This window comes from Mixophyes fleayi, chromosome 2 (assembly GCF_038048845.1).
Source record: "Mixophyes fleayi isolate aMixFle1 chromosome 2, aMixFle1.hap1, whole genome shotgun sequence".
Taxonomy (NCBI): domain Eukaryota; kingdom Metazoa; phylum Chordata; class Amphibia; order Anura; family Limnodynastidae; genus Mixophyes; species Mixophyes fleayi.
In genome coordinates this window covers 375,088,555-375,101,925 of record NC_134403.1, presented here as the reverse complement: position 1 = coordinate 375,101,925, position 13,371 = coordinate 375,088,555, and the positions used below count along the sequence as shown (strand labels likewise).

Sequence of the window (13,371 nt, the reverse complement as noted above, 5' to 3'; positions counted from 1 at the left end):
CCGTATAGTATAAATACTACGTCTCCTATAAATACCTTATATACTCCACATCCTACCAATACCCTGTATATTATACATACTACCTCTCCTATAAATACCTTATATACTCCACATCATACCAATAGCCCCTATATTATAAATACTACCTCTCCTATAAATACCTTATATACTCCCCATCCTACCAATACCCCGTATAGTATAAATACTACGTCTCCTATAAATACCTTATATACTCCACATCCTACCAATACCCTGTATATTATACATACTACCTCTCCTATAAATACCTTATATACTCCACAACCTACTAATACCTCTCCTTGTTCCTTCTTGTATATTTTCACCACATCCTAAATACCCTGTATACTATAAATACTACCTCTCCGACACATATCTATACAGTATGACTTGTCTACATTAAATGCCCCTTCACATATGTATCTATCTACAAATAATGTCTCTGCTATATATGATCAACTTTGTAAACTATTCATATGCTATTCCCTCTTTATAAATGTTACTCCATCTATAAATACCCCTAATGGGTGCTGGATTACCCCCAGGGCAACCTTGCCTCTCCCCTGGTGTGAGGGTCCAAAGCTGTCTGCAGCAATCATGGTATAACATGTGGGTATAACATGTGGGTATAACATGTGGGTATAACATGTGGGTACAATATGTGGGTACAATATGTGGGTATAACATGTGAGTATAATATGTGGGTATAACATGTGGGTACAATATGTGGGTATAACATGTGGGTATAATATGTGGGTACAATAACATGTGGGTACAATAACATGTGGGTACAATAACATGTGGGTACAATAACATGTGGGTATAACATGTGGGTATAACATGTGGGTATAACATGTGGGTACAATATGAGGGTATAATATGAGGGTATAACATACTACTTGCACGAGGAGGCGCAGCTGGTGGAATGAGGAGCAATGTTGGTGGATAATATAATATGAGGTATTGCTGATATCTTAGTGGCCTTTGGTGGGGATGTTGCCCCTGTGTGTCCCCTTCTCGCCCTGTCACACACATACAGCTGGTAATATAATATACAGTGACAGCTCCCTAGATGTCATCATTCTCCGGTGATCGGGGCTCAGCGTGGCTGCATCTTACTGGCTGCCTCCGGGACACTGAGCTCCCCTGAGCCCCATCTATATCCAGGAGCCAGAGCTGTAATTATCAGCAGATGATCTTCTAGCAGCGCAGGTACAAGAGACGTCTCTGGGACTCAGGTAAGAGATTCTCATCTTCTATCCCTCAAAATCTGTCTGCAGGTGACACTTTGCTGGTCCAGGTCCTCTCATAGATGTTTCTGTAGCAGAAATCCCCCTGATAGATAGTGAGATGTGTTGTATTATTAGTGTGAGGATGTATTACATCTCTCGCTGAGAGTACTGAGGCTGGACTCACTCTATCTGAGTGAATAATGCAGGACAGTAGTTCCCACTGCCCACTATGGCGCCCACTGCTCACTGTGGTGCCCACTGCCAACTATGGTGCCCAGTGCCCACTATGGTGCTCACTGCCCACTATGGTGCCCACTGCTCACTATGGTGCCCACTGCTCAATATGATGCCCACTGCCCACTATGGTGCCCACTGCTCACTATGGTGCCCACTGCTCAATATGATGCCCACTGCCCACTATGGTGCCCACTGCCCACTATGGTGCCCACTGCTCACTATGGTGCCCACTGCTCAATATGATGCCCACTGCCCACTATGGTGCCCACTGCTCACTATGGTGCCCACTGCACAGTATAGAATGCAATTTTGGGATCCAGTGAACTGCACAACACAATTCCTTTTATTCTGTATGGTGAATGCAATCCTCACTGTCTGCTCTCATTCACCGAAATTTAAAGTCAAGTATTCAAATAAAAAGTTCATTATAATCAGGTTCCGAGAATTGGTCATCAGCGGCTGGAAAATTTCATCCCAGGGGACAAGACTCGGCTCAGCAGCCTATTAGGAACATTTTAAAGGAATAGAGATGCAGGTGGCCAATGACCCAGCCCAAGGTAGCCGACTATGGGACCGGCCCAGGGGGCATCTGCTCAGCCAACCAGTGCTGGCCATGATGGGCTTTGTACACCAAGGTCCTTCTAGATCAGGGTCACACAACCTTTTTGACATGTACCCTCAACTGGTGGCAAATGTTTACTAAGTACCCCCTAAATTGTGAGCTTGGTCCTGTTAAGGCAGATTAAATAAAACTAAATACAGCGTCCCCTTCACTGAGGGACCTTTTCTGCCCCTCCCGCACAGTAAACAAAAATATAACCTTCAACTAACTTCCAGATCCTCCTGCTAACTGGCCCCTGAGCACTTAGGGCTGGGGTATATGATTACATTACCCCCATCCCCTTTCAGTAGTCTTTCTGTACTTCCTGGAGAGATGGAGAAATCTACACAACCACAAAGCCTCTCTACCCATCCCCCAAGCCATTGGCATAGGTAACCTGCAGCTCTCCATGAGTGGAACTACAGGTATCAGCATGCATTTGCTAGGATGTGTAGTTACACAACAGCTAAAAAATGAAAAATAAACAAACATAAAATATAAAAATATATAAAAAAAAATACTTTTATTAGACCGCAAAGGAAACTCTACAGGAAATTAGCCTATTAAAATTGCATGCAAACCTTTATTGGTTTGGTGCGTAAGGATTTTCTGATGACATAAATCATACAAGAAATGACAATTAATGATGTCACTGATGACATCACATAGAACATTTGAAATATTATTACATTACATAACTTCCCATATGATATTAATGATTGCATTGATAATCAGGTTATGACAACACATACAAGGTCATAAATAATAAACATACAAAACTCTCGGGTATATCATTCAAAGTGATGTATTGCTGTACATTTATATATGAATTTATTTTTCCTGCATTAAGCTAAATGGGTCTCTCAGCTACCAATAAGAATGACAGTGATCAGTGCTGTAACAATGTTTAAAATATTCTATGATGTCATCAGTGACTTCATTAATTATGTCATTTGTTTTGTGATTTTATAAAACGTCATCAGTAAACTCTTTGAGGGTGAGGTCAGATACGTTTTGGGCACAACCTTAATATCCACATTTCCTGTGTGTGTTTTATTAGATTTGGAAAGAAAATGAATAGCAATTTAGTTACACTTTTAAAATGAATATATATGAGTGTCGCTGACCACCTCTATGTCCATACATGTCTATTTATGTAAACACCTAGCTGTGTGCATCATTTCCAGGGATATGTGTATATTTATATATCTACCTATACATCATTGGATTTATATTTATATAAACAACTAGTAGCTGTGAGAGATAATTAGTAGTTTTGCAGTAATTATATTTGATTACAGGAGAATTCCAGTTTTGTGCAGAAGATGGCGCTGTTGTACACCGCTCTCACACTGACATTACTGCTCTATCTGACAGGTGAGTACTGACAATATAACCTGCTACTTTTACACCTGTACATAATGACACCAGGGTTACAAAACTAGAGAACAGAGGAGGATAGGAGGATATTAGAAGACTGTATTACAGGATATGTTTTGCAACAGGTGCCGTACGGCAAAAGGTGACAGGTACAGAGGTTATTATATAATAAGTTCAGAGGATGGACCTCAATGTCTGGAAGCCAGAAGGCAGAGGTGGGAGGAGTGAAGTATGAAGCCGTACAGGTAATGCAGGTAACCAGGCTGAGCAGGTAGCAGGGCTGGAGCCGTACGGATAATGCAGGTAACCAGGCTGAGCAGGTAGCAGGACTGGAGCCGTACAGGTAATGCAGGTAACCTGATGAGCAGGTAGCAGGACTGAAGATGTACAGGTAACGCAGGTAACAAGGCTGAAAAGATAGCATGACTGGAGCCATACAGGTAATACAGGTAACCAGGCTTAGCAGGTAGCAGGATTGGAGCTGTACAGGTAACACAGGTAACCAGACTGAGCAGATAGCTGGGCTGGAGCTGTTCGGGTGATGCAGGTAACCAGGCTGAGCAGGTAGCTGGCTGGAGCTGTACAGGTAACGCAGGTAACCAGGCTGAGCAGATAGCTGGCTGGAGCCATACAGGTAATACAGGTAACCAGGCTTAGTAGGTAGCAGGACTGGAGCTGTACAGGTAACCAGACTGAGCAGATAGCTGGCTGGAGCTGTGCGGGTGATGCAGGTAACCAGGCTGAGTAGATAGCTGACTGGAGCTGTACAGGTAACGCAGGTAACCAGGCTGAGCAGATACTAGGACTGGAGCTGTACAGGTAATGCAGGTAACCTGATGAGCAGGTAGCAGGACTGAAGATGTACAGGTAACGCAGGTAACCAGGCCGAGCAGATACTAGGACTGGAGCTGTACAGGTAACCAGGCTGAGCAGATACTAGGACTGGAGTAACAAGAAGCAGAACTGTAGTATCACATAATGAGGAAGAGGATATACAGGCAATGATGATACTGAGGAATCACGGATAACAGGATTTCAGAGATAGGAAACAGGACTGGTATGACTCTGGTGTAATGAGGCTTCACAGGTACAAGCTGGCTTGCAATCTAATAATAGATGGTGTAAGTGGGTCAGAATTAGAATGATTACTGGATAATGGCGAGGAGTCGGAGCCAGAACAGGACCAAATCTCTTCATAGACACAAACAACATTCTGTTAAAGTGTTGCAAAACTGTCCTGATTCACAATTGAAAAAAACCACATATATTACATTCAGAGGTTCTCTTAATCTTTGGACAAAGGGAACACATTGGGAATAAAGGCATCACAGGTTCTCATTGTCAGCATAGCTGTCCACTCTCACTAATACTCCATGTACAATCCTTACTATCAACCACTGAGTAATTATCTCCAGCTAATGAGTCTTCCTTCCTCCTCAATCCCAATCTTCCATATGATATCTACTTCCATATGATATCAACCGCAAGCCCAAACTTAAGCCAACCCCATGGCCAACTCAAACCCAGACCCAAACCAGCCGCAAGTCCAACTTTGACCAAAGTCAACTACAAGCCCAACTTTGTCCCAAGCTGGCTGCAAACCCAACTGTGACCCAAGCTGGCTGCAAACTCACCTCAACAAAATTCTGGCCCACACGAGCCTATCTTTGATCCATGCCGGCCACAAGCCCAACTCTGATCTGTGCCAACCACAAGCTCAATTCTGACCAACACGGACCACAAGCTCAACTGTGACCCACATCATCCAGGAGCCCATCTCTCACACATATTGACCACAAGACCAAATCTGAGCCAAGCCTACTACAAGCTCAACTCTGACTCACATTGACAGTGAGCCCATCTCTGACCAATGCCAAACACAAGCCCAACTCTGACCCAAATTGACTATGAGCCCAAATCTGATACATGTTGACCAGGTGCCCAACTTTGACCCACTCTGACCCTGAGCCCAACTGTAATACATGTTGGCCACAAAGCCAATTATGTCACAGAGGACTTCTAAGGTTCATAAATTCATCTGATTCTCAGAGATTTGCTAGTTAATTTCCAAACAATTTATCCAAAATCCAATGAATAGTCCCCTGAAAAATTAGACAAATCACAGCGCATAGAAAGCAAAAAAGATAATCAGCAAGGATCAACACTTGTGACATGTCTATAGACTGGTCAAAGGAGCTCACAGCCCTCCAGAACCTCATTCTTCCTGAATGGTACTAGAGGGAAACACATCTGACTATCAGTAACCCATACTTCTGTTTAGTGGTGTGCAAACACTACTAACAAATTGTCTGATTTATCTTTCCATTTTCTTTCTTACACAATTTACACCCTTGTTATAAAACAGTGACCACCACAAAACACGATTGTTTTCAGTGTTTGTAATTAATGTGACGAGCTATCAATGTGTTGGAAAAGTCATAAAGGGCTCACCGTGTATGCTCCCACAAACTTCACATCAACCTTAAACTCTAAACATTTGCATGCAAATAAAAACACGGAGGCATGTATAAGTTATTAAAAAATGGCAGAACTTTTATTATAAGGATTTTATATTAAATAAACCTATGGTGGCGGAGAAAGGGCACTGCATAACAGCTCTCAAGCTGATAACACAAGATCACTTAGTGGACTGGCGCAAACTGCCGTAAGTCTGCAAACCACGGGGAACAAATCCCTACATACATAGCGCTGAGTTGGCGTCAGAGTGACTGCCCCTTACAACTCACGCTGCCCTCCCTCACCGAGCGGGACAGGGACCCTCCTCACCGAAGGACCAAAAGGAGTTACTGTTGCTTCAAAGGGGGCAGTGACCTACGACCAACTACCTGTGCGCCCACTAATCAGCCGCTGAACGCAGTGCCTTCCTACCCCTACTTTAAGACAAAACTAAATTGAGGAGTGGGTGGGTGGGATCTCGTGCTGCAAGTGAGGCAAAGCAGGAAGTACAGCCTGCTATATTCTATCAAGGTCTCTCCCACGTGAGTACCCATTGGTCGGTCCCCACCCTATGTTAAACACCTTAAGGTAATTGTTCAGCTTGTTACAAACCCTGTCGCCCTTTAAGTGCGTTCATCCTAAAAGCCTCACTTGTCATTGTGATATTACCTGGTGTATGTGTTTGCACACTACAAGTGGGTGAATTTCTTTCCATTTCTGGCAGTCAGTCCTGGCTCATTGCCAAGAAACATTTACACAAACTCGTGTGTTCACAACACCCGGATGTCAGGGGTAATGAGGAAACTCACCAAAACTTCTTCCCAGGGAAAGAGAAAATCTATTAACAATCCAAAATAAACTATATATGGGTTTGATGCAGATGTTTATTTCAAAAAGAAAGTGAAGAGACCCCTGAATTCCTATAGACAGAAAATATCGGAAGTATCCCTAAATTGCTCTATGGTACTTCCACCCGATTGTGATCCAAATGTTATAAAGGCAGAAGAAGCTTCACCAGAGGTTATTTAAATTTGGCATGGAAATTCCTTCCTGCCCATGGAATTGTAACTGAAATCTGCAGCCAGCTATGCCTAAAATTAATAAATATAAATAATATTAAATCCATAAATTAACTCCTCCAAGAGTCACAATGTGTATGCCAAGTTAAAAGTTTATTTAAGGATCTACTTTGCAAATATATAGCCCATATCGTATATATAACTGTACCTATCGTGAAGATCTTGTCATCTTTGGGGGGAGACTGGAGAGCATTCTTTGTCTACGACCAGCCCCTTCAGTGATGTCATCATGTATGAACTGAGTGACGCAAATGATACAGTGAAGGGGCCAATCATAGATAGAGGAGTCATTATAGGCGGCCCAACGAGAATGGAAATAACTTCAGGACAGTGAGTGCTAGATACTCCACAAGGTGTATATAATAATTGGTCATACATTGGATAGGGTATACATTTATAAATGTTTATTTTGCACCTTAAAAAATGCTACAAAGGTGGAATTGTCTTTAAATTACTGTTAAAATTTTAACTCTGAAATGATTTTGTTTAGGACATATACTTATCTGGTCTTTCTAGGGTGTGACTATGTAATCCCCAAGCCACAATATGAAGAGGTGCGTGTTCCTCGTTTTGGTAATGCCACCTTGCCCTGCCAGTTCTCCTTCATCCAGGGCACATATGACCTGGGTGCCAGCTGGCACCGGGAGGACATCGTTGAGGAGATTGAGGTGGATGATATCTACGCTTACATCCAGCAGACGTATGAGTACAAGGAGCCACAGTTGGTCTACAGCTTCCATAAAGACAAAGAAGATCTGCAAGAGCAGAGCTACAGTTACCAAGAGCGGGTCAAGGTGGACACCTCAGAGATCGGTGATGGTGAGCTGACCCTGTTCATGACCAATGTGGACTATCAGGATGAAGCTTTGTACACATGCAAAGCCATCAGCCCCCACGGCAAAGGGGAAGTCAAACTGAAACTCATGATACAAGGTGAGCATTTTAATCTGTTCAATTAAGCAAATAAATAATAATTTTGCAAAAAAAGGACTATAGATAGGTTCAGTGAGAAATGCAATTTGACCATAATACACCCATTTTCTCAGTATACATCATCAGCAGCATCATCATTTATTTATATAGCGCCACTAATTCCGCAGTGCTATACAGAGAACTCACTCACATCAGTCCCTGCCCCTTTGGAGCTTACAGTCTAAATTTCCTAACACACACACACACACACACACACATACAGACTAGGGTCAATTTAATAGCAGCCAATTAACCTACCAGTATGTTTTTGGAGTGTGGGAGGAAACCGGAGCACCCAGAGGAAACCCACGCAAACATGGGGAGAATTTACAAACTCCACACAGATAAGGCCATGGTTGGGAATTGAACTCATATTCACACACAATAAATATAATTATGTAAAGTACCATTTTATGCAGTAATTGTGACCTATAAATGTCAGTTGTACCTGTTTCATAAACGTCCTCCGCTCTGGAGTATCTCATTTCAAGAATACTTACGCTTCCTTTCACTAATAAGTTGGGGGGTGCAATGTCAAGTTTTTCTACACCCACCCACGTATTCAGACATGATCACCCTCATGTGTGACTCTCTGTTTTTATCACTTTAGAAGAGGAGGAGCCCCCTGTGCTGTTCGACACGGTGGACAATGCCACGGTGGCTCGCTGCGTCTCCGCTGGTTGGTACAAGGTTCCTATTGTTAAGTGGCTGAACCGCCGTGAAGAGGACATTTCAGAGAACTCCACCACGCTGGTACTGGAGGAAATGGAGGATGGACGTCACAGGGTCTCCTCAACTCTGAGTGGGGTCAAGAGCCATGAGATCTATCGCTGCCTCATCAGGGACGTCAAGAAAGCCCGGAGAGCCAGGACGGTGTACAGGAAACTAAGTACGGAAGATGTGATGTAGCATGATGTCTGGGCTCGTGTTCTGGTCAGACTGATAGTTACGTTCCTCATGAATTATGTGGAAATAGATTTGTGTAAGAGCAAAACCAGGGTGCAAACACTTTTTATGATGTCACACGCCTAGTTTTGTACAAATGCCCCCTTTGTATGGGGAAGGACATGGTCTAGCAGAACAAGGGATGGAGACAATTTAATTTGATTAATTTAAGAGCTAACACCCAGCAGTACATGACGCGGGTGGTTATGAAGTGCTGGGTATTAGGATGGAATATGAAGTGATGTTTCTGATGATGCCCATTTCCAGTAGGACCCAGAAGCCCCCACAATGAAATGCAAATTCCAGGGTCATGTCCAGCACCGGTATAGGGGTCAGCAGCTGCGATGGGCAGATGGACATCTAGGAACCTGGCTCTGAGCTCACACATGGTCGTGAATGACCCTTAGTTCCAAGAACTGCTTTATATTATTATATTACCAACCCCAGAACAGTGATTCCCGAGCAGTATGGTCAGACACAGTTGTGTATGTCACAGGGAGGTGGATATGTTACTATTAATGTATTATTAGTATTACTGTACTATTACTACTACTACTGTACTATTACTGTACTATGTACAATTACTATTAATGTAAATGTGACAAAATAAGTTACATCGCTGCATGGAGATGATATATGTATTTTTATTGGAGAAAACAATTTTGCATTAACTGTGTGTTGCAAAAAATACGCTAGTGGCACCGGGAACATGTTACCTGAGGGGAAAACAACAAGCACTGTGGTAAAAATACAATATCCCTTCCCCAGTGTTTCATTTTAATATCCTGTCCAAAAAATGAAATTCCATTTCAGTGATTCCTGCACATAGTCAGACATATAATTACATCTATAAGTCTTAGGGCTCCTATAACGCTGAGAGGAAAATTCAGAGCTCTTATGACTTTAACAGGACAATCCGTGTCTCATATAACTATAACAGGACAATCCGTGTCTCCAATAACTATAACAGGACAATCCGTGTCTCCAAAAACTATAACAGGACAATCCGTGTCTCCTATAACTATAACAGGACATTCCATGACTCCTATAACTCTAACAGGACATTCTGTGTCTCCTATAACACTGACAGGACAATCCGTGTCTCCAAAACTCTAACAGGACAATCCGTATCTCCTATAACTTTAAGAGGACAATCCCTGTCTCCTATAACTATAACAGGACATTCTGTGTCTCCTTTAACACTGACAGGACAATCCGTGTCTCCTATAACACTGACATTAACTCAGGTTAAACAATTAAGTTTCAAACAGAGCAAACCAATTAGTTACACCTATTGTCCTGATAATGTGGTGTCGTCAGGAGATAATTGTGGGAAAATTAGCATTGTAAGTTAAAAATGATAGATGCGATTAACGGGGACACCAGAATGTCATTATCTAGGAGGACATGACCCAGATCTGCCGGTCACCAGTACAAAAGAAAATCACAGAATTAAAATACAGAATCTTACCTAATCTTATCAGGTCTAATTACAGGAGTAACAGATGGAGTAACAGGAGCAATAGATGGAGTAACAGGAGCAATAGATGGAGTAACAGGAGTGTGATCTTCGTGAACAGCTTTTGCTAAAATGTTGCATCACACCAACAATTTATAAGTGTCCCCAGTGACTCTGCACCTGTGTCCTATATACTAGAAGATGTCCCCTACTACTGTGAGGGGGACATCGTGTCCACACAAGGGGGTGAGTGAACTGAATTATCAAACTGATATTTGGCAGAATTTAAAGTCTATGAATAGAGCTGGGACAATGACGGTCAGGTCATTCTGCCTTGTGACGTGGTCAGGGTCTGGTTAAGGCTTCAGACTACCCTAGACTAATATGATCATAGCGCCCCCGCACCTTCCACACCAGGCTAATATGCACTAATAAAAAACTAACTCAACCTTAATTTAAAATCCAGATTCCGCCCCCCACCAATGTTTATGTTCCAGTGTTTCGAAAAGTCGGCTCCACTTGGCTTTTTTAAAGGGTCACGGAATCTTTGTCACTCATTTTGTTTTTTTAAAATCAGTCCAGTACAGCAGAACGGAGGTGAGAACGAGCGCCACTGAGGGTGGAGGGGGTGGGGGCGGTCACGCTTGCGCCTGTTGCCATCCTTGTCTCTCCTACCCGCTTATCCTCAAGCGCCCACCTACGGATGACTCATTGTCTTCAGCATCTCATGTTTTCTTTTTACTTTGGAAAACAACAGTTTTCTTATAATTTAAAATTAATTTTAGTCTATACTTCTCCCAGTCACAAATTTGCACCCATCCAAATTTTTCACCCCCCCCCACACACACTCCTAAAGCCTAGCCTAAGCTGCAGCTTAGTCAGCTTATTGGTTAATCAGGCCCTGGGTGGGGTCCAGGAATTGAGGAAGATGCCAAATATTTAGCAGAAACAATCAGTCTATTTCTCGCAGTATAGTAATAACTAGAACAGTGAACTTCTATGGAGAACTCTATCAATATAAAGAGCGTGTGAGTTCCCTGACGAGACTCTAGTTCTAGATTACATTAACACCTCAGCTCGCGGAGCAGCACCCAGCGTCTAGTACAGAGTTATACCCCATTCATACTGCACCAAAATCCCGGGTTTTTGCCGGGGCGAGCTCAAACGACCCGGGTCTTGGTGCAGTATGAATGGTACAAGTCAAAAATCCCAGGTCTAAAAACCCAGGTCTTCAACCAGGGATTTATCGAGGGGTTATTCCCGGGTCGGACCCGGGTTGCCTGCACTATGAATGGTACAACCCGGGTTGCACAGAAAACAAGCTGATTGGCTGTCTGCCTGTCTCTGGAGGATGATGTCATCGGTGGGAGCCCGTGGAAGAAAAAAAAAACAGTCACCTTTTAATGACATCACCATTTTCCAGCCAATGAAAACTGCTCTGGTGATGACTCCCACAAATTGCCAGGGCACAGACTTGTGCAGTATGAATGGGGTCAACCCGGGAAATTCCCGGGTCCGAGGTGCAGTATAAATGGTGTTTCTGAGCTGGGACGCTCCGAGCCCCGGCAAAAACCCGGCTTGAAAAACCCGGGATATTGCCGGGGCGGCAGTATAAAAGCGGTATAAGTGCTCTCTCCTGATTATTATACAGGCTGATAATAGAAACCCATCCTGCCAGTTAGTAGTATAATCTGTACTATGCTCCTCTGACTATATGCTATGTTTCTTGCAGAAAAGGAGGCTCTGAGAGAATATGGGGAGTTCTGAGGTCCTCGTGAGCCCCGGAACCGAAAGTTACAGAGAACTAAGAAGACGTCCTGATCATTGTCCCCTCCAGAAACTCCAGGAGATTGGAGACCGCACATACCAGTGACTGACCCAGACTGTAGTAATTATTCTATATGTATTGCTGCTTACTCTCCCTTCATGACTGGGAGACCCCAGAACTAGCGCGAGACCTTCTGATCTCCCAGGAGAGCAGTCAATTGTCCCACAAGGTGGGTGGGTGGGGCTGTGCTCTGATGATGCAAAATGTGACGTCTAGTCACGCCCACCTCAGTGAATACTGAGGATTCCATTTAGAGTTAGGAGAGCATGCAGAACACAAATTCTGGGGAGCATTATTTTTACACTGTAATTTAGAGTTAAGATAGAACACGCCCCCTCCCAATTCTAAATCTGTCTGCACATTTTGCATTTGCCCCCCACCCCACTGAAATGCAAAATGTTTTGTCCAAGGAGCAAGTTTGTCCCTTTATTTTTGCTTTGATCCTAACCCTAAAAGAGGGCCTGAGTTGGCAATAGTGTGATGACTCTATTAGCATCACCATTACCCCTCCCACTGATGCCCCTCCCCCAATGACATCAAATCGTGTCCATGCCTTCTCTTCATACCTCCCATGTATGCAAACTAAGCAAGTATATCTATATGTAGAGACCTTATGGTGTATACAGTCACATGCTGAATGAAGACCAGGTAATAATCATGTTGTAATATGTACTCTTCCTTGGAGGATTCTAGAGAATAATTTGTTAGTAAAGTATATATCATATGTCGTAAACTATATATCTGTATATAGATACAGTATACCTATATACCTTATCCATATATGTGTAGAATATATTAAAGCAGCAATCGCACATAGAAGTAATTTTTCTTTTATTAAATAGCAAGTTGCATCTGTCATTTTCTTAGCAGTCCTTCTGTAAGTTCTTATTTCCTTTATAAAATCTATCTGAAGTTTGTAAAATATGGCTGCCAGTTGAACAGACACAGGCTCACAGCTCTCATCTTGTCATGTGATGACAGTGGGGGGACAAAGAGGATGTCACAGTGCAGACAGAGCTCAGACAGGTGTTCCAAAGCCTCTCTGCTCACTACATCATGTACCAGATGACTATGGTTGCTATGGTAGTCACATAACATTGTAGAGAATTATAAATCATTAATAGCAGTCTGAAGAAACAAGCCAAGGAAAAATGATAAAAATA

At 42.9% G+C, this 13,371-nt stretch overlaps 1 protein-coding gene across 1 annotated transcript; it reads left to right on the top strand.

The window, feature by feature from the left end:
* The first annotated feature begins 3,413 nt into the window (after positions 1–3,413).
* LOC142140765 (butyrophilin-like protein 10) lies at positions 3,414–13,003 on the top strand. The gene is made up of 4 exons (XM_075198630.1): positions 3,414–3,465; positions 7,521–7,937; positions 8,587–8,865; positions 12,113–13,003. The coding sequence occupies exons 1-4, from the start codon at positions 3,414–3,416 to the stop codon at positions 12,145–12,147; spliced, it is 783 nt and encodes a 260-aa protein (XP_075054731.1). The 3' UTR covers positions 12,148–13,003.
* The last annotated feature ends 368 nt before the right edge of the window (positions 13,004–13,371 follow it).

Excerpts from the sequence above, each read along its gene's own strand:
- LOC142140765 (XM_075198630.1), top strand. The coding sequence starts at position 3,414 with ATGGCGCTGTTGTACACCGCTCTCACACTGACATTACTGCTCTATCTG. Across the intron at positions 3,466-7,520 it reads ATTACTGCTCTATCTGACAG|GGTGTGACTATGTAATCCCC; the intron begins GTGAGTACTGAC and ends TGGTCTTTCTAG. Across the intron at positions 7,938-8,586 it reads ACTGAAACTCATGATACAAG|AAGAGGAGGAGCCCCCTGTG; the intron begins GTGAGCATTTTA and ends TTATCACTTTAG.